The sequence below is a fragment of the Sorex fumeus genome, unplaced genomic scaffold (assembly GCF_029834395.1).
Source record: "Sorex fumeus unplaced genomic scaffold, SorFum_2.1 ptg000002l, whole genome shotgun sequence".
NCBI classification, from domain to species: Eukaryota; Metazoa; Chordata; class Mammalia; order Eulipotyphla; family Soricidae; genus Sorex; species Sorex fumeus.
The window spans coordinates 68,894,791-68,916,176 of record NW_026606059.1 but is presented as its reverse complement, the minus strand read 5'-3'; the positions used below and the strand labels follow the sequence as shown (position 1 = coordinate 68,916,176).

Below are 21,386 nucleotides of genomic sequence, written 5' to 3'. Positions count from 1 at the left end.
ACCCGGCGGTGCACAGGGGTTACTTCTGGTTTTGCACTTAAAAATTAATCCTGGCAGTGCTCAGGGAACCATACAGGATGCTGGGAATCGAACGCAGTTCAACCGTGTGCAAGGCAAATGCCCTACCCGTTGTACTATCACTCCAGCCCATCATTGGTTTCATTTTTTTAAAATAAAAGTTATTTTTAAAATGGAAAGAAATTGAAACTATCATGAAAATTAATTTTAGATTAAATTCTTTATGTATCTTTATGTGCAGAGAAAGAGAATGAGGTTTAACAGACAGTAACATGTCCTAGAACAAACAGCTAGTAGCCTAGAATATCCTCTAACTTCAAAAACAATTCTCTCAATATGGTTTCTGTCATGAGATTTTTATTGAAGCATGAAGGAGCATCAATTAGAGCATTTAAGGAGACTCTTAGAAAGGAGACGAAAGTGATAAATTTGTTAGAAATAAGACTTTTTCAATTCTGAAAGGTAATCATGAGTATAAGAGCATTTCCACTTGGAAAAGAAAAATGAGCAAAAACTTCAGCAAAAAATCCAAGTCATTGATTCATCATTATCTAACCAAAATCCATTTATAAAAGATTAATTGCTAATATACTTCCAAGTTACTAAGAAGAGAGAAGAGAGGAACATTTTAAAAATAAGGTGGAAGAGAAATAAATCAAGAAAAATCTGCTTCAATTTCATGTGATAAATGATCTCTTTAAACATCTCAGTTGTAGTAATTTAAATGTGCATGGATATAAAATGGCATGTAAAATACCACTCTACACAGCATTAACGCTAGGGAAGAGACAATTTTCTAGAAAAGAAGTCTATAGGAGAGAAGTTGATCTTGGACTCTTGAGAGAAATTTTTAATTGAAGTGCAGTACAATTTTGAAAGTTGTTTTGCTATACTTAAACCTTTAAGGAGGTACGGAGACCAAAGAACGTAATAAGCTGAAATATGCTTGTATGTCAGAGCCCTAGGTTTGATCTCTGGCACTGCACGGACTCCTGAAAACTGTCAGAGGCAAACTCTGAGAACTGAGTAGGCAGTACTCTAGGAGTACCACTATGTGTGGCCCCCAAACAAGCACAGTTAGTGAGGGGTGGGGAGAGTATAATTATAAAGGTAATGGATAACTGCAAGAAGTGCCAAAGAGGGGTAGGAGAAATAGTACAGGAGGTAAAGCACTTGTCTTGCATGTACCCAGACCTGAATTTGATCCCCACCACCATGTATGTTCTGAGCTATGCCAGGAGTGATGCCTGAGCCAGGATGCTGCCCTACAAAAAACAAAACAAAGTAAAACTGAAGTCAAAAGTAGTAACGAGAAGGGAGAAGGAGTTAAAAGAGAGTCACACATATAAAAGAAAAAATCATAATACGACTGTGGAAAACATTTTATTTGATTTTCATGTAGAAGAGAGATCAACCACCAAATTTAGAAAAACATACAGGGCTGGAGTGATAGCACAGCGGTAGGGCGTTTGCCTTGCACGTAGCCAACATGGCCAACCCGAGTTCAATTCCTCCGCCCCTCTCGGAGAGCCTGGCAAGCTACCAAGAATATCTCGCCCGCACGGCAGAGCCTGGCAAGCTACCCATGATGTATTTGATATGCCAAACACAGTAACAACAAAGTCTCCAAAGGAGACATTACTGGGCCCGCTTGAGCAAATCGATAAACAATGGAAGGACAGTGATAGTGACAGTGACACAGACGTCCATTTTGTGTATTATTTTTATCACATTTGAGATGTTTTCTCTAAGGTTTGCTCGGGATCACCTTGCCCATCCCTGGCCTGGAAGCCAGGACCCCATTCCACCAGGCAGTATTCCATCTGCCCCTCCCCCCCATGGGTCAAGGAATGCCAGAGCAACCAGCATATCCTCTATCTCTCTCCTGCCAAAGAGCATGTCTTCCCTTGATCCCCTTCCTGCCAGAGAAACCACATTGTTCTTTGTCCCCGATTGTGCCAAAGAGACTATAACACCCCCCCTCCAGCCCCTTAGCCTTTCCCAGGCTTAGCTCTATCCCAACTTCACCAGAGGTCAGAAGGGTCTGCCCAAGAGTTCACCCCAATAAAATTCTCCTGTTTTTTTAATTGTACTTGTCTGTCCCTCTGTCTGCACTGGGTAGAGTCTTCAAACATAGCATTTTCATTAATATTCAAAGTAATCATAATTTATTAAAGAGGATGGATATTTTTTGGGGGGGTCACACCTGGTGATGCTCAGGGGTTACTCCTGGCTTAGTAGTCAGGAATTACTCCAGGAGGCTCCCAGGGGGACCATATGGGAAGTTGGGATTTGAACCCAGCTTGGCTGCATGCAAGGCAAACGCCCTATCCATTTTGCTATCTCTCCAGCCCGGAGGATGGATATTTTTATCAATGAAGTCCTTATGAGTGATTATCATGATAATGCTGTCTCTCCAGATAAGGGCTGGAGAGATAGTATAGAAAATTAGGGTGCTTGCCTTGTCCAATGCTGAATTGGGTTCAATCCTAGCACCCCAAATGGTCCCCCAAAACCTTGACAGGAAAAATCCTTGAGTATAGAGCAAGGAGTAATCCCTGAGCACCCTGAGCATGACTGGATATAGCCCCAAAACAAATGAGCAAAAAGAAAAAAAAATGATAGGTTATTGACTATTACTGATCAATAATCTGATGCTCAAAGTTATTATTATTTCCCAAAGACTACTTGAGAGCTGTGAGCTAAACTTAATCTTAATTTCAATTCCTTACCAGCAGCAGTTTTATAAACTAGGAGTTACAGGGTCCTGGAAGATCTGAGGAAATCAAATGCCTACATTTCTGTCCTCTAGATCAACACAAACAGTTCTGTTCTGATGAATTTTTAAAATTTAAATTCTGAACATTCTTTAAACAAATCTTTAATCTTGACACAAGTAATTTCATTGACTTTTTTAATTGTGATTTTGTGTGTTAATTCAGGACATGATGTGAACAGACGAAACTTTTCCTCTTAGTGCTTCACTGACTACTACCTCTCACATTATTGTTATTATCTAATCACAGAACTCTGCTTTCTGGAACATGTAATTACACTTGTTTCAACATTTACTGTCCTTTTATTACTAACTCATTCAACTTATCTCCATCTAGACCTTTAGAAATAGTCTGTTTCTCTATTTTTCTACCTTTTTCCCTAACTGAGCAATTAACTAAATACCTATCTTCCTATGCTTATAATCCAAGAACTATTTGTTAAATAATATAGAGTACATGAGTTTTTTTTCAGGAGAGAAAGAACTCAAAAGTTCAAGTGGGAATACAATGGAGGGAAATTGTAGGTTCAAAATACTAGAAAAAAGGATATAAGCAGAAACTTTCTTTTTCAGGGCTTTACTATGCAATTTTTGTTTTGTTATGATTTAAAAAAAAGAGAAGGGAATAATGAAAGAAATTTTTTTCTTTTGATTCTTGAAGAAATGGGAAATAAAATCTACCTCTCTAACATAAAGCCTTGACTAAAGATTAATTTTCAAGGGAGGCACTTGGAGGACTGTCTAGAGAAGATCTATAAAAATATATTTATCAGGCAAACATCTCTCTAATGGACAATTTCATTTTTTTTAATGTAGGAGTATTGTTGCTTATTCAGCCATTGATTGGGCTGATAGAATTGGGCATGAACTCCACCTTACTTTTTTTCCTCCTTTTTTTTATAATTTTATTTATTGAATCACCATGAGAGTAGTTACAAAGCTTTTGGGTTTAAGTCTTGGTCATACAATGAAACACCCGTCCCTTAACCAGTGCCCATTTTCCACCACAAAAAATACAGTATACCCTCCCCCCATCCCACACCCTCCCCCTACCTGTGGGACAGATGATTTCCACATTACTCTCTCTCTCTCTCTACTTTGATTACATTCAATGTTTCAACACCAGACTCACCATTACTATCTGGGATTTTACCCCAGATCTGTCAAAAAGGCAACAGTAGACAATTTGTTTTCTATTGATGATTATGAATAACATATGATGTTGTGTGACTACAGTAGTAGTCGCGCAATTTTGGAATTCCAAAATTGTAACAATTAAATGTGGAGGGATTTCTGCCAAAACATGCTGGATTCCAAAATTTGTTCCTGAGTCTCTTGGATCATGGCCATTAAGCAGCTTGTTCAGGAGCCAGGGAGGCCGTTCATGGGAGGCAACATGGGAGGGGTCTCGTTGGGGTGGGAAGGAAAGGGTCAGCTTCACCCCTATTCCGTGAGGCCCCAAGAGTCTTGTCACTGAAGGCCCAAACTTGACTGTGCAATGGCCTTTGGAGGAATGTGGCCACTGAACCACCAAGGGGGAACAGGCAGAGGAACAGCATCCTTTCCCCCCTTGGGGTGGCCCAGCAACAGTAACCCACTGTGAGGTCTGGACGCATTTCTGCAAAAGCTGCTGGGTTTCAAGATTTGTTTCTGAGTCTCTGGGATCATGGCCATTAAACTGCTTGATCAGAAGCCAGAGAGGCCATTCGTGGGAGGCGACTTGGGGTCTTGATGGGGTGGGATGGAAAGGGCCCACTCCACCCCCATCCCATGAAGCTCCATGTGTCTCATCACTGCGGGCCCAAACCTGACTATTCAGTGGCCTCTGGAGGGTGGTGGCCACCAAGCTGCCAAGGAGGAGCAGACAGAGGGACAACACTCGTTCCCCACTGGGGTGGTCCAGCGCCGGTAACCCATTGCAGGGACCAGACGCATCTCTGCCAAAAGCGACTGGGTTCCGAGATTTGTCTCTGAGTCTCTGGGATCATGGCTGTTAAGCAGTTCAATCAGGAACCAGAAAGATTTTGCCTCCAATTGAGACAGAGGTGGTTTGTGGGTGTGTCTCCCACATACCTAACTTTTGACTGTTTACTTTCTTGCAAAACATTGCCCCAAGTTTTGGGGGTCTGGCCAAAGACACAGCAGCAATTTGGGGGTATCTGAAAGTCTGAAGGCTCCATCAGGCTGCAGATGCACTTGCCTCACAGGTATAGATTGACCTGCTGGCGGCACCATACCCCTTTCCCTTTTTTTCACTTATATTCTGACTTTGTATGTTAATTTAGAACGTAATATCAACAGAATAAACTTCTCCCTTTAGTGTTTCACTGACTACTCCCTCTCACATTACTGTTATTGACTAATTACAGAATTAATCCTCGAATCTTTGCAATGGAGAAAGCAGAATTTAAATCTGCCTTGATTACAGATTCTTTCTTTGATCCTCTGAGGACCCTCTTCTTCCCAATGCCCTCACTAATGCCAGTGAAGATATCTATGATTATGATTATCTGTGTTCATCTTATGCTCCTTGCGTAAGTAAGCCAACCTTTATGCCTCATCAATATGCACAATTTTAATGGAAATGTCCTGAAGTGGATCCCCAAATGATGTTGGTGTAACCAGTAAGACAGAAGCCGCCACAGAGTTCTACTGTAGTCCTACTGGAATCACCTTGTTCTCTCAGGAAAAATTTGGACTGGTAAAGTCTATGATGGATTCTGCCTGGCACTGCTGGTAGAGTCCCATCTATCCATTAAGCAACTGCCAAGATGCACCTGAGGACTACTATGATCTGTGTGATATGGTACTTGATCTTCACCCTCTAAATTCCCTGGAAGTTCTAGTCTTACATAGAAATGAGTTCATGCTTTTGCAGGAAAAGAAAGTGAGTTCTAATCTCAGACTCAAACCCACTGCATACCATCACAGGAGAGAATTTCATTAGAGTTTGAATAGTAAAGTGAAGGAAGACTGTTTTCTTTAGGAAATAAGGAGAGAAGGAAAGAAAGACAGAGAGTGAGGGGGAGAGAGAGTGAAGAGAGAAAGAGAGAGAGACAGAGAGACAGAGACAGAGAGGAAGAGAGAGCGAAAGCGAGAGAGGCAGAGAGAGAGAGAGAGAATGAATTAGTCAAAAGAGAGTGAATGAATTATTCAAAGAGACCGTGGGCTTCTCTACAGGGGAAAGCACTAAGGGTCTGCCATTCTAAGCTAGATGTGGGCAGCCACAGAATAGGGATGTATACCGTTTGCAAACTTCATTTTATATACTCCCTTATACCTGACTGCCAATCTGGACTTTCTATGTGGGAGAAGAGTGTGTTCCTAGGTTACTACCAGGAGTAACTTTTAAAAATTTTGACAGTCCTCTCTCACATTCTTACCACAGCCTTTAGATCCTCCTGAAACTTTGTTTCCAGCCGGACAAACTCTTATTTAGGGTGTTTCAGTCCCTGCATCTCCAAAAGTGGTGCTGCCATCATGTCTTTAGACTGCTTCAGAGTTTAGGGATAGAACAACTCCTCTAACACTTCTCAGAAAAAGGACCCCCATGCCTCATCTGCTTGGCTGCATCTATTTTCCCAGAAAAAAAAATCCTAAGTGTAGACTGTTTCTTCACACAAAGTCCTCTGCATGAAATCATATCCTTACTTCTTTCTGCAGTTTATTCTGCAACATAAACTGGCCAATCTAGATTCCAACTCATAATCTGTTTGCTCAACTGGCAGCTGTTTGTTTCTATTCAGGTGCTTCTGTGATGTTTGGATTCTATTTCAAGTTGGAGTACTGGATTGACTGTTGTCATCTCAAGTAATGTTTTTTCTGGAATCTCAGATTGCTATTGGAAAATAGAGTTTCTGTAGAGATGTACTGAGTTAAGGTAAAAGTATAATGATTTGGGCGGACCTTCGGATCAATATAACAGCCTAAAAAAGAAGACATAATGATGGACTCTTAGAAAAGCCATATGGTGGCAAATTGAGACAACAGTGATACATTTAATGGATGTTAAAGATTTTGCTAAGCAGCAGAAGTAGGAAAAGGCAAGGAAAGATCCATACCTAGATCTGTCCTGAACCTCTCACTCTTTTAATTTCATACTTCTAAGGTCCATAACCATTACCTGTAAGTATGTTTGTTAAAATCTCCTCTTTTATAGTACTATGAATCAGCAGTTCTTGAAACGAATGTATTTGTATCATTAAATTTACCTATGGGATGTCTCTTCTTTTTATCCCTGGTGCAATCCTCTTACAGCATGAAATGATGAAAGAATTCAGATTGTAATCATGTGGAAACCTATGTGTGTGAAGTATTCTGCAGAGTACTCTATGTTAAATATTTTAAATAGTCATAAAATCACTACATCAAAATATATGTAAAGTATACTCATAGCTAGAAGAAAGAATATGAAATTTCAGAGTGTTCAAATTTTTTTTTTTGCTTTTTGGGTCTTACCCGGTGATGCTCGGGGGTGTTACTCTTGGCTCTGCACTCAGGAATTACTCCTGGTGGTGCTCAGGTGACCATATGGGATGCTGGGATTCAAACCTGGGTTGGCTCCGTGCAAAGCAAATACCCTACCTACTGTGCTATAGCTCCAGCCCCTAGAGTGTTTGATTTCTTTGCTCAGAGTGCACGGTCACAATTTGAAATTATTTCTGCTTGAAAACAAAAGTCATGCTTACTTCATCATTTATAAGCCAAGAAACTTGTACTAGATAATTATTCTGATGCCACCATTTCCTCATTATCAATTCATAGTGACTTTCATAGCCTACAGATTTAGTTCATAATCCTCAACAAAGTAAAATTTATTAACTTAATTCTTAACAATCTGTCATGGGAATCTGCTATATTTCAAGTAAACTTTGTCTTATCCTTTATATTTGCCAAGTTAATTCCCTGCTTTAAATCCTAATTTTAGACAGTGTTTCCAGCCCAGATTCTGAAAAAATCTTAAGTAGTATTTTAGTATTTTATATTATTTTCTTTTGAATTATTCCACTCTAATTGATTAATGTGTCAATTCTTGTTTCAGGTTTAGCTTGTATGGGCCACAATATACATACATAGTTATATTTTCTATAATTTCAAGTATGCAAGTATAGTTTATACACACATATGTATATATGCATATATATAGAGAGAGGGGGGATGACTATATCCTTGATATGATATTATATCCACTGGAAAGGCCATAGGGAATAGTACATATTATATGCTTATTCACACTAACAGAATATTAGAAAATTAAAACTTGCTGAAGCAAGGTGTGCCCATTTGTGTAGGGGGGAAAGAAAATACAGGGAAAGATAACCCAGGCCAATTGAGCAAACACAGAACATAGCAAGTATAAACATAACAAACATAGCAAGTATAAAAGCAGTGAACAAGGAAGTCCAGCAGAAGTAGAGTGCAGAATCCAGAGAAAAATAAAAAGGGATGAGGAGAGGCCAGCTGTCTAAATTTCAAGCAATCCATGGGCCATTACTTGGATCTACTTAGTTTTATTTGATGCCAATGGAAAACTTATAAGAAGTTTTAAGTCTTAGAAAAAGATAGTCATATTCTTCCTTTGAAAACATAACATTTTTGATTATAGGAGGGAAAATGAAACACAACTAGAAGGGTTAAGCATGGATACTTCAAAGTTAGTAGTAATAGTGTCTGTTTTCTGGGCTCTGAACAACAGACCCTTGTTTATCACCCAGCTAGAATGATCATGTCACCTCATAAGAATATTAAACTGCATTTTTTCACTAATTCATGCCAAACTTTGCAAATTCAACTTTGTCCCAATCTAATCCTTACTGAAGTCTCTTTCGTCAGATGGTTTTCAGGGTAACATTTGCGAGCAAGCCTAAAATGATGTTCTATATACTTTTGTTTTATTTCTTAAAGCCTATCCTCTAACACTTTTATCACTGTCCACAGATGGCTGAAATATATACATTTTCTCAGATCATGCTACCAAGAATTGACTATTTTAGTTACTATGGTTTATATTTATTTTCCAACTAACAATTTTCATAATGTCTAAGAAAGGACTATAATATCTAAGAAAGGACTATTAACTATTTATTTATTAGAGAATATATTAAAATATATAAATATAAAATAGATATTAAAATAAGCTGACATTGTGAGTCAATACCTATGAAAATGATAAGGAAGGTTTTCATTTTCTAGCTGGGAATTTTATCTCTGCACATGATAAATGACCACTCTACACATGCTTGGACAAGTTTCAGGCATGAAGGAATCATCAGAGGAACCCAGGTGTGCGGGACCCAGGGCTGAGATCGCCAAGCCTGTTCAGATCGGGACTGGGCCTCCTTCACCCAGATCCCCCATCTTCAATTAGCTAGGCAGTACCCGTGTAATTGGGCCCACCAACTTATACTCAGGGAATCTGGGTATCCCACCAACTGCCCCCAGCACTGTGTAATTCCATCAACAGCCAGGAAACTGAGACTATAAAACCAAGGTCCCGGAAGTGTGACCTTTTATTGCCTAATTCTCACTCTTGGAGAACCCGGCAGGCTAACGAGAGTATCCTGTCCACACGATAGAGTCTCACAAGCTCCCTGTGGCGTATTCAATATGCCAAAACACAGTAACAATGATGGGTCTCATTCCCCTGACCCTGAAAGAGCCTCCAATGTGGCACTTGCTAAAATCTCAGAGCTAGGATAAATGGAGACGTTACTGGTGCCTGCTCAAGGAAATCGATGAACAACAGGATGACAGTGATACAGTGAATATTATATATATATATTCTTACTTATTTTTTTTCTAGCACGTGAGAGATCATGCATCAGACATGTAGTGACTGAAGGAAATAATGGAGAATTTAGCATCCAGCAAGATACTTTTCTTTTCTTTTCTAAGGATCTTTCTACAAAACCAACCAATGACACTAGAAAATGTATGTTCTCTAAATTGTGATTATGTTGGTGAGTAATGGTATTTGAGCACGATGCATTCTGATTTACTGTTTGCTTGAGAGACGACAGCCTGTTTTCAAATGTGGCTGTGTTACTGATGAGTTATTTTAGCTGCTAATTATCTTGTTTGTTGTGTATGTATGTGTGAGTGTGTTTGTATGTATGTGAGTGTGTCTGAATGTGTATGTGTGCTCAAGCACACACATGCATGTGTGTTCGTGCCATACTAGGCAGTGTTCAGGGCTTACTCATGGCTTAACACTCAAGGTTCACTCCTGGCAGCACTCACCAAACATTATGGAATGCCAGGGTCAAACCCAGGTCAGCTACATGCCACGCAAACCTATTACCAGCCGAAACTTGCTAATTATCTTACATTAGTTTCTCAAGATTTCAGTTTTCACATTTGCAAAACAAACATAGAACTATGATTAAATCAATATATTATGAGGTTACAGTAGATTATTATTTTCAAAATGTTGTTTCACATATCCTATTGTTCAATGGGATAATACATTCCAAGTTTGTCAAAGGTCAACATGAGAATGACCGTTATGATGGCTGTTATGTCCTGAACATATATAATGCCAGTCTAATATGGTTTATTGAAAAAATACCTCATGAAATGAGAATTAAGATTATTTAAGTGAATGCTCGCTGAGTTATAAAGAGAGAAAATAATTCAATTTTTTCCATTTTGGTGAGAAATAGGCCAGTGAGCAGACATGAAACATAGGTTCCATCACTACATTATAAATGTCACTTTTTCTCATTAATATTTATAATCTGTTTCCCTGTCAATATAGAGAAGAATCTTGTAAATTAAGAAAATATGTGAATCATTTGATTTGGAGATTAAATAGTAGCAAAACAATGGACAAATATGAAGCCACTCAGTATTTCTGTAGCAATGAAATAACAGAATTATAATAAACAAAGTCATTAGGAAATCTGGATTATTCATAAGAAAATTCCAACATATGATGAATTAATTGACTTCCCCCTTGAAGTCATCTAGTTGAAATAATCAATTCTTAGTAAGAAGTCTATGAGAGTCTGAAAACTTACATGTCAAAGGTCTGTTCTATATGGATGTGCTATCTGGCATATTCATAGATGTCAGAATACATCAATAGTGACAATCTGTTTTTGTCCTCTATTTTGCTTCCTTCTTCGCTGCCATAGTTCATTTTACTTTTTGCTAAGATAGGTGGCAAGTGCTGCCTTTAACTATCACTTCAAATCACTCCAAATTTTGAAAAGAAAGGAAAACAGAATACACAACCTGTCTGCTGTCAGCTTGGAACCAGTTTGACTAATAAGCTACAATCGTCGATTGAACAAGGGAAGTATTACTAATGACTAGCATCACAACTAATCATTCTTCGGCCTTGTTGGAACAAGACACAAACAAAACCTTTCTGTAATCACACCAAATCACAGAACCCCAAACTAAAACAAAACACACTATCTAAAACAGTAAATGGCCAAGTAAGTGTCTTCAATCATATAGGCAAATGGGGGTCGATGTTGCTTGCATACTAATATAGTTTCCATGGATTTTCTTTATATCATCTACTTTCAGACAGAAACAAAAGGGTACCCATTGATAGTATTAATTCACTTTTCTAAAAACATCAAAGTCCAGGAAAAACCATGTTTCCTTGAAACTTTTCCAAACTATCTTGCACAACCCAAATCCTATAAATAATCTCCCCTATAAACCTAATTGAGATGCCATAGGTTCCAAATGGTCTATTTATTTACTTGTTACAAGAAGTCCACTGTGCTTTGTTTTGGTTCATATCCAGCAGTGCTCAATACCAACTATTGACTCAGTACTCAAGAGTCACTCCTGGCAGTGCTTGGGATAAACCTGAGGTCAGCCACAATACAAATACAAACCCCTGTACTTTCTCAGATCACTGCTTACATGTATTTTGTTAGACCCATTGTGCTTAATCAGAGTTTCTGATGAACTGTGGCTGGTAGCACTAATGATCAGATATTGTAAAAATTAAATACCATATTTATCAAATGGGTTTGCAATACAAAAAAAAGTCAATATATGATATAGGAGCGATAGCACAGCGGTAGGGCATTTGCCTTGTGTGTAGCCAGCCCGGTCAAGCCAAGTTCGATTCCTTCACCCCTCTCGGAGAACCCAGCAAGCTACTGAGAGTATCCCGCCTGCATGGCAAAGCCTGGCAAGCTACCTGTGACATATTCAATATGCCAAACATAGTAACAACAAGTCTCGAAATGGAGATGTTACTGGGTCTGCTCGAGCAAATCGATGAACAACGGGAAAACAGTGTTTTTTTTTTTTTGAGTTTAGTCTTTTAACTATTCATTTTACTACTAATAATTTTTATTTAATAGTTTTTTATCAATTTGGATTTTTATCTAATAATCTATAAGAATATACATAGTATTGACATATATTTATTCAGTGCTATGTCATTAGTATATAAATGTACATTATATGTTGAATGTGCATTATAATATTGCTCATATCCCCTCTAAACACCACACTATGAAACATTTATAAGGCCATTTTTTTACTGACATAAAAAAGTAAGTAAGGCAAAGGAATTACACTGTTCAAAGTATTAATGATCTATGTTTTGTGACGAATGTATCCCTTATATCTGCAGCAATCCTTTAAGGATGATTTGTTTTGGAGTTAAGTATTCTTATTTTCAATACAGAATTTATTGTAAATTACAACATAACCTGAAAAGAAGACCTAACAGAGCTACAGGTCTTTCAAATACATTTCTTAAATATCCTCTGACAGCCAATATTTAATCAACTCATTCTTAAACAAAATGATGTTCTAATAATAGAAAGTGATGAATAATTCATGTTATTAAACTATATGCTAAGAAAATCTTCTGAATGTATATTAAAACTGATATAAAATTTATATAAACTGTAAAACTGATGCTAGAAATTGAAGTGCCTTGGGTACTAATATTATAGCTTTAAAGTGTTATGTAAAACATTTTAAATTAAAGAATAAGAAGTTTGGATATACTAATATGTTCTTACAGTTTTAATGAGATAAACCAGTTCCCAAATAAACACTATTTTTAAAGCATTAAAGACCAAAAATCTTTATAGAATAGAGAAGAATACATTAGACTATGATATGCTACTAATGTACTATTAGTTTGTATATCTGGGAAAGAAAGAACTAAGAAGTATGAACCTACATATTGTAATTAGCCATACTATGTCCTTGCAAATTCTGTGGCCTACTATCTTGCTTGAATTGAAAGTACATCTTTCTAATTTGTACAGAAAATTAGATCTAGGTACCATGAAATAAATAATCTACTAAAGACCAGTATAGGACATGGTTGGCATTAACTATCTAAAAACAGTAAGCTATTTATGATTTTTATGAATTATTACTGAAATTATTCATTTAAGAAGTGATGTTTTTGAGTCAGACAGTATTTTAAATTCCAGGAAATACTTAACATTTATTAATTCTCTGACTTTACATACACAATAATATTTTATTTTATTTTATAAGTTATTTTATTATAAAATGTGTATAATATTTACCTTGTGGAGTTATTATAAAATTTAGAGATAACACATAGAAAGCACCTAGCATAAAACAAAGAATAATAGTACATCTTCAGTAAATGGGAGGTATTGTTATTCTGTGACTACTACTAAAATCTGTTGAAATAGTTTTTATATAATCGATTGTTGCTGAGAATGGTTTTATTTGCTTAAAGCCAATACCCAAATTTTATTTTGTTGTTGTTGATGTTTGGGGGTCACACACTGCTGTGCTCAGGGCTTACTCCTGGCTTTGCACTCAGGGACAACTCTTGACTGTTTGGGGAAACGTATGTGATGCTGGGAATGGTACCTGGGCTGGTTATGTACAAGACAAGAGCCTTACGCACTCTAGTTTCTGTTCAGCCCCAACAACTCAAACTTGACTCAGAAAATATTTTAAAAACTGACTCACTATCAAAGAATTGCAATTTTATATATAGAGAGAAGAAACTATTGACTCAGAAGAAGAAATATGATTATCTGAGATAAAGTGCATCCACATTTATGCCTGTCTTATTTTTTTTTATTGCACAGAACTTTCATTTTGAAAGCTTTTTATGAATGTTGTTTTTGATCATGAAGTACTTTATGAAAGTGATGTTTTATAAAAGACAGAAGGATGGAAAGAAGTAATAAAAGAATTCAAATCATAGTTTAAAAGAAAAAAACATAGTTTTCTCTTTTAAATGTGCTAAATAAAACCTGAAGTGCTCACAATGACCTTAAGAAACTATATGAAAATGCCAACCTGCTCAAATGTATACTTAAATTTGCAATTCTTTAAAAAAAATCCACTTTTGAACTATAGGGCAGACCTGGGAGAAGGAGATATTAAAGCAATATTTTCTTAAATGGATGATAGTATAAACTATTCTAATTTTAGTGTGCTTAATCAGCATAAAATAGTGTCCCATTGCATACTATTTTCTTATTTCTTAATAGGAAAATACCAAGAAACTGAGCAAATTTAAAATTTTTTATGACTATAATATAGATCATTTTAGCACAGGTATTGCAATGGTCATTTATCATAGAATATAAGTACTGTATTCTGTATTAAATATTATTAATTTTATTAACATTATTCTGAAGACACACTTTTGTTTCTGTAATTGCACATAGAAACTCATCTATGTTACTATAAAATAATCTTTTTAAAGTATCACTTATGTGCCTCAAACTCAAATATTTTAAATGGGATATACATATTCACTATGAATCATTAACCAATCATCTAATAAAGAAAAAGAGATGATGTTAAGACTATATTGTGATTTGTGACCCCCAATAGGCCCTCATTGCTATTAGATTCACAGTACACAAATTCATATGCCATACTGCAATTAAATTCTCAGAGTTGGAAAAAACAATATGGGTAATCATAGATGGCAGTGACCTTTATAGTTTTAAAGAACAGAATTGAGGGGAATGACTAAAAGAACTAAGGGTGAGTAATCAATCAACAATAGTTACTGTGGAGATAAAGAATTCACTTAAAATATGGAGCTTCCAGAGGCAGTAAGAGAATAAACCTGATTCAAGTCAGAGTCAAAACTAGAGAAAAGAATCCATGAGCAAAATGTTAGAGAAGTTTTAAATTTCACTTAAAGTAGGCATCATGCCTTCTTGAAAACATGAGTCAGGATGAAAGCAGAGGTCTTCCTATTAAAACAGTAAAAATGATCTTACCCTGTGTAGATAAGGCATTTGTGATTTTTTAGCATGAATCCCGTCTATAATCTGAAGTTTCAAAGTTTACATTAAAATTCTCAATGATATTGAGGAAAGGGGCTGGAGTGATACACAGTGGGTAGGGCATTTGCCTTGCACTCAGCTGACCTGGGTTTGATTCCTCTGCCCAGCAAGCTACCTAGAGTATCCCGTCTGCACAGCAATGCTTGGCAAGCTACCTGTGATGTATTTGATATGCCAAAAACAGCAACAAGTCTCACAATGGAGATGTTACTGGTGCCCACTTGAGCAAATGGACGAACAGGAGGACAGTGCTACAGAGCTACTGATTGAAAGGCCAAATTATTGTTCCTCACTGGAAAACTTAAAGTGTCAACCAAAATAGTTCTTATGAAATATAATGTGTGAAATTGCAAATGGTGTAGGGTAAGAAACAGCTGGAAATGTACTCTGCTAGGCACTCTGATAACTTTATTATTCACTGCTTTCAATTTTCTTATTACCTGCAGTGAAATACTGATAATTTAGAATGGATAACAGTACTTAATTGTGTTGAATTACATAAATTGTCAGTATTTGGTATTTTTGACCAGGGATTTAATGCAATTTAATGTATTAGAGTAATGAAAGTCATTTCTATATGTGCTATCTCATAAATTATATATTATCTTAGTAATCCTTTCAGCGGTCTTGCTGTCTTAACTTTAATTTAAAAAAAGTGTATGTAGGCCACATCTAAGTTACTCAACAGTGATTCCTGGCTAATTCAACCTAGGATTAGCCACAAGAAAGGCAAGGGCCTGACCTCCTGTGCTATTACCTCTAAACACACACACTCACTCCTTCCCCTTTTTCTTTTATAGAGAGGAAGAGGGGCGAGAGGCAACTAGTCCAAAGGTAAATGGGAAAACAAGGAGCTAAATAAATATATTTCTGATCTGGGTTCGAGTCCTCTGCCCCCTTGGAGAGCCCAGCAAGCTACCGGGAGTATCTCGTCCTCACAGCAAAGGCTGGCAAGCTACCTGTGATGTATTCGATATGCCAAAGACAGTAACAAGTCTCACAATGGAGACGTTACTGGGCCCACTCAAGCAAATCGATGAACAATGGGAAGACAGTATAGTACAGTACAGTACTTATTATTATGTTAATTATAATTTTAACATTAATGACTCAAAAAGCTGAACAAAAGTCAAGTAAAACTGATTTACTATTAGAATATATTGCATGGTGTATTTTCACATAACTCCATATAAATTCACATTTGTAAAAAGTTAATGATACAAAGAGATGACTTGTATATACAAGTGTTAAAATTGATGTTGTTCATGAATTATTCCACAGGAATAAAAGCTATGAACTTAATGATTTAGAAAGTCACTTCAAAACTGTAAGATTCTAGAACCAATGTTATTAAAACAAGAATATAAATGAATAATGTGATCCAAAACATAAAGATATTAGATGATAATTTTAGAAAGACAAACAGCAGTATGGATAAACGTTTTGTATCGAAACTCTATTGATGTCACAAAATTACTTGCAATAAAATATGAACAGCTGGTTCACTTTTATGGTTTCCATGCAAAAAATTATTATTTTTCTACTACATAATTACTGACTGTTTTATTTTCTATTTCTATGTGCTTGAATTTTAATATCCCCAGAGCCTTAAAAGAGGTCATTTTTTATAAGTAGATTTAGTTAAAATGACAAAAAAACATAGACTTTTAGTACCTTTTCAATAATTTGTAGAAATGAATGATATTAATTATTTTAGGACAATTTTAGACAGGATCAATATAAACTTTTAGATTATACTAACCATGATAACTGAGCACAAAAAAGCCACTTGTTGTGAAATCACTGTGGAATTTGATTAGTATCTGATTTGAAGTGCTGTAGACTGATTCCAAAGCAGTATTGCCACTGAATTGCCCGATCTGAGGTGAGTTTTGATCTGGTCCATCCCTAAAAGAGGGAGAACATCGAGGAATGAAGAGAAGAGACTGAGACATATTTTTGGAAACATCTTATGGCAAAAGTAATAAAAGTACTACACAAGAAGTGACAAAGATATAAGAGATTAAACAACGAATGAATACAAAATTATATGGGATTTTTTTTGTTTATTTAGGTGATAACATGCTTTAAAGTAAGAAGAATTAAAATATATCACACTCGTACCTATACCATATTACATCCATTTTAGCTAAAACCAATTAAATTGTCTTTGGTTTCATTATAGCTGGAGCGATAGCACAGCGGGTAGGGCGTTCGCCTTACAAGCGGCCAACATGGCCGACCCGAGTTCGATTCCTCCGCTCCTCTTGGAGAGCCCGGCAAGCTACCAAGAGTATTTGATATGCCAGACACAGTAACAACAAAGTCTCCAATGGAGACGTTACTGGGCCCGCTCGAGCAAATCGACGATCAACGGGAGGGCCTTTACTTTTACTTTACTTTTGGTTTCATTATAACCCTAACTTCTCAAATTCTTGAGGTTCACATGCCTTTATTTTTTAACAACAAGCTTCATATCACAGGAAATTTAGAAGGAATTTTAGAAATATTACAGTAGCTATGTTAACCAACTGTCAATAACTCATTCAATGATTTTTTTGACAAATTGCTTTCATCGTTGTTTCAAGAACCAGCAATGCTATATTATTATTACAATACTTCATAATAAATTATTTTTTGTGCAATGTTATGTTTCACTTTTTATTGAATCACCATAAGATATACAGTTATGAAGTCTGATCTATACAATGTTCCAACCCCAACCCTTCACCAGTGTACATTTCCAATCACCAATGGCCCCAGTTTCCTTCTCTCCACCCCCCAGAAACTTCTCTCGCTCTCTTTCCTTTTAGTCATTGTGGTTTGCAGTTCAGGTACTGAAAGGCTATCATGTATATCACTTTACTTCTTTTCATTGCTTAGTTCTTTGTCTAGAGTGATTATTTACAACTATTACAGCAGTCACTTCTCTGTCCTCACTGCACTCCTCCTGCCCCCACCCCCTTGTGGTAAGCATCCAACCTTGGACCGTCCTCCTGATGTTCAATTCTATTGACTTCAGGTATTAGTTTCATGTTATGGTTTTTGTTTGTTTTTTGCTTTTTTAATATCCTGCAAATGAATGCAATCATTCTATGGCTGTCCCACTACCTCTGACTCAACTCATCCAGCATGATACTGTCCATCCACAGATAAGCAAATTTCATGACTTTATTTTTCTTAGTGACTGCATGGTTTTTCACTGTGTGCTTGTACCATAGTTTCTTTATCGAGTCATCTGCTCTTGGGTACTTTGTTGTTTCCAGATTTTGGCTATTGTGAACAGTGCTGCAATAAATATAGAAGTTCCGATGGCTTTTTTGCTGTGTGTTTTGGGGCTCCTCGGCTTTATTTCCAGAAAGGGCATTGCTGGGTCATATAAAATTTCAATTTCTAGTTTTAAAGAAATGTCCATTTTATTTTCCAAAGAAATCTTAAATCAAATATACAAATCATGTATTCTAATCCAGGCTTTAAAATTTTCCATTGTTGTTTTAATAGATAACATTTAAAAACAGTCTGATATTAATTTCCTGTACTATAATTGCTTATTTATTTTTTAAGAACGCTTTCATCTTTTATCACTCATTGGCTTTTTTCTTCTAAGAGTTTAGTCATTTTACAGACAAATAAGTTCAAACTTTTTTTTCTTATTTATGTCCTTCTTCAAAACAAATGATCTCACCCTCAGTTACTTATAACAACTTAAATATCAGCATACAATTTATACAGGGCGCTATGATATATTTTCATTGCTAACTTGTTTCACTGATTTTTTGTGTCTGTGTTTATATACCTATGCACACATACTGTGCAACCAATAATAATGATTCTTGCTTACCACACAGTTATGAAATCATAGATTGGCTCCGTTTGAAGGACAGTAAAATTGATGTATATTCCATTCCCAGGGGGTACTCTTACAAGCCAAAAACAGTCTTGAAAGTTTGGATATTCATCAGGATATCCAGGAGAGTAAATGGTGCCATTCATTGCAGTTATATTACCTCCACAAAGAGCTAAAGAAAAAATAAAAACGTGAAAATAAAACAATAGCAAACTGATTACTGAAGAAAAGAGAAACACTTTTTAACCTCTTCATCAGAACAAACTATACTCACTTGTGAAATGTAAAATAAAATTGATACCTCTTCCAATATATATTTATATATGCAAATAAATTATTTTTATTTTTCCATGTGACGTGCTACAAATTTAGTAGTTTATTCAGTAAATTCTATTGTCTATTTTTATTTCAAAATTTTTATAATAACATAATGTGTTTAACTTCTATTTTACTATAATAAAGTGTAATAATTTTATTCAAAAATATTTTTATAAAAATAATTCAAATTTAGAAGCACTGTCACTGTCCTCCAGTTGTTCATCGATTTGCTCAAGCAGGCCCAGTAACATCTCCATTGTGAGACTTGTTGTTACTGTGTTTGGCATATAGAATACCTCATGGGTAGCTTGCCAGGCTTTGCCATGCAGGAGAGATACTCTCAGTAGCATGCAGGGCTCTCTGAGATGCGTGGAAGAATCGAACCCAGCTCGGCCAGGCTGGCTGCATGCAAGGCAAATGCCATACTGATGTACTATCGCTCCAGTGCTGTCGCTGTACTATCTGTGTGCTATCACTGCATTATCTGAATAATTTTTTAATATAAGTGATCGTTAAACACACACATGACAGACATACTCATAGGAGAAACTCCAATGTGTAAATCAACTTTATTTTTATTATCAATGGGGGAGTTTAATATTGCTGCCAATAATAATAAAATTTATACATCAAAGGTCATTAAGGAATTGGGTATTCACGATTTTTCACACTGAAACATCATGTATATTTCTCACATTACTTGAAGAGAAAGATGAAATTATGCCAAAATAATAATCACCCAATACAAAGCTATCGTGTAAATTTGATTCAAGTTTGAAGCATACCTTCACACCGAGGAAGTGGATGGTTCCAATTACGACTGACTCCATGAAGGCAAGTGAGAGCTGAATTTCCAATGAGTGTATATCCAGGGAAACATTCAAATGAAATTGTTTGGCCCACAGTAAAATCATTGCCAATTACAAAACCATTCCGAAATGGGCGTGGATCAGGACAGCTTTGCAACTGATAGGCTAGGGGGAAAAAAGAAGATATCTTAATTTTCTGAATTTTGAAAGACAACAGATGGCCCTATTCACCACTTGCAGAATAGTTTCAGTCTTAGTTATATTTTCACTATAAATTGAGGTTCAGGATAAACCCATGACAGTACAACATAAATTTATTCTCTTTTCTCTGATTTTTAGACTTAAAATTCTAGTACAACTCGTAAAAATGGTGCTTCTTTACCCACCTATGCAATCTATCTAAATTTCAAGTTTTAAAGAAAGTACAATCTGTCCTCACACCCACAATTTTAATCAAAGAAAATCTGATTCTTTTACAGAGAACATGATTGCTTCTTGGCTACATTTCATGTATATAAAATAAAATAACATGTGTGTCTAATTACAAACATTAATTTTTTTCGGACTAATTTTTCACTAGAAGAAACAAACAATAACCCTCTGTTGGGTTTCTAAAAAAACTAACATGAAGTTATAGGAAAAACATTGATGTACTTTATGCTTCAGCTATTATATTTTGGCATTAGAATCTAAATGAATACTTATCCATTCTTACTTCTCTTCTTATACTTCTACACAAGATAACACAACTACTAGCTTATTGGACATAATGCCTTGTTCTCAATTTTTAACATAGTTTGTACTTAATACTGTGAAATAGTTTTTGACTTTATAACAATGTTATGTTCTTATCCTCTATTTGAAACTATATTTAAGAAGCTCAAATTTTACTATCACTAATACAATTTAAATCAATGATCACTTTGTTACTGAAATGTAAATATCTGCAAGCAAAAAATTATATTTGAATATAAATATGCTTGCTGTAGTTCAATACAATAAGTTATATTTTCTAATTTGGAATTCAAATAACTTAGGAACAAATTCTTATAAAATGTTAAATACTTTTATTCTTATTCTGTATTTTATCTGCATTCATATCTACACAAAAAGAATTCAAAATAAGAGTCCTTATTCCAATTTACAAAACAGGTATAAGTTCATAATTAAATTTGAAATATATCATTTTGAAAAAACAACTTCCATTCAATTTATATTTAAAAGATGAATTGTAATTTAAAAGTTTATTCTATACAGTTTTTAAGAAATCCAATAATGTTGCCTAAAATAATGACAGAATAACATAATTTTGGAACCAAGTCTTTCAGAGA

At 35.8% G+C, this 21,386-nt stretch overlaps 1 protein-coding gene across 2 annotated transcripts in view; it reads right to left on the bottom strand.

Annotated features, from left to right (window-relative positions):
• The window catches only part of CSMD3 (CUB and Sushi multiple domains 3), a 1,250,820-nt gene that overhangs the window by 98,449 nt on the left and 1,130,985 nt on the right, over positions 1–21,386 (bottom strand). For both annotated transcript variants that reach the window (XM_056128239.1, XM_056128292.1), the window contains 3 exons: positions 20,032–20,220; positions 18,923–19,100; positions 16,844–16,989 (listed from right to left, as the gene is read on the bottom strand). In XM_056128239.1, the coding sequence (XP_055984214.1) occupies positions 16,844–16,989; positions 18,923–19,100; positions 20,032–20,220 (513 nt within the window). The remainder of the gene's footprint in view (positions 1–16,843; positions 16,990–18,922; positions 19,101–20,031; positions 20,221–21,386) is intronic.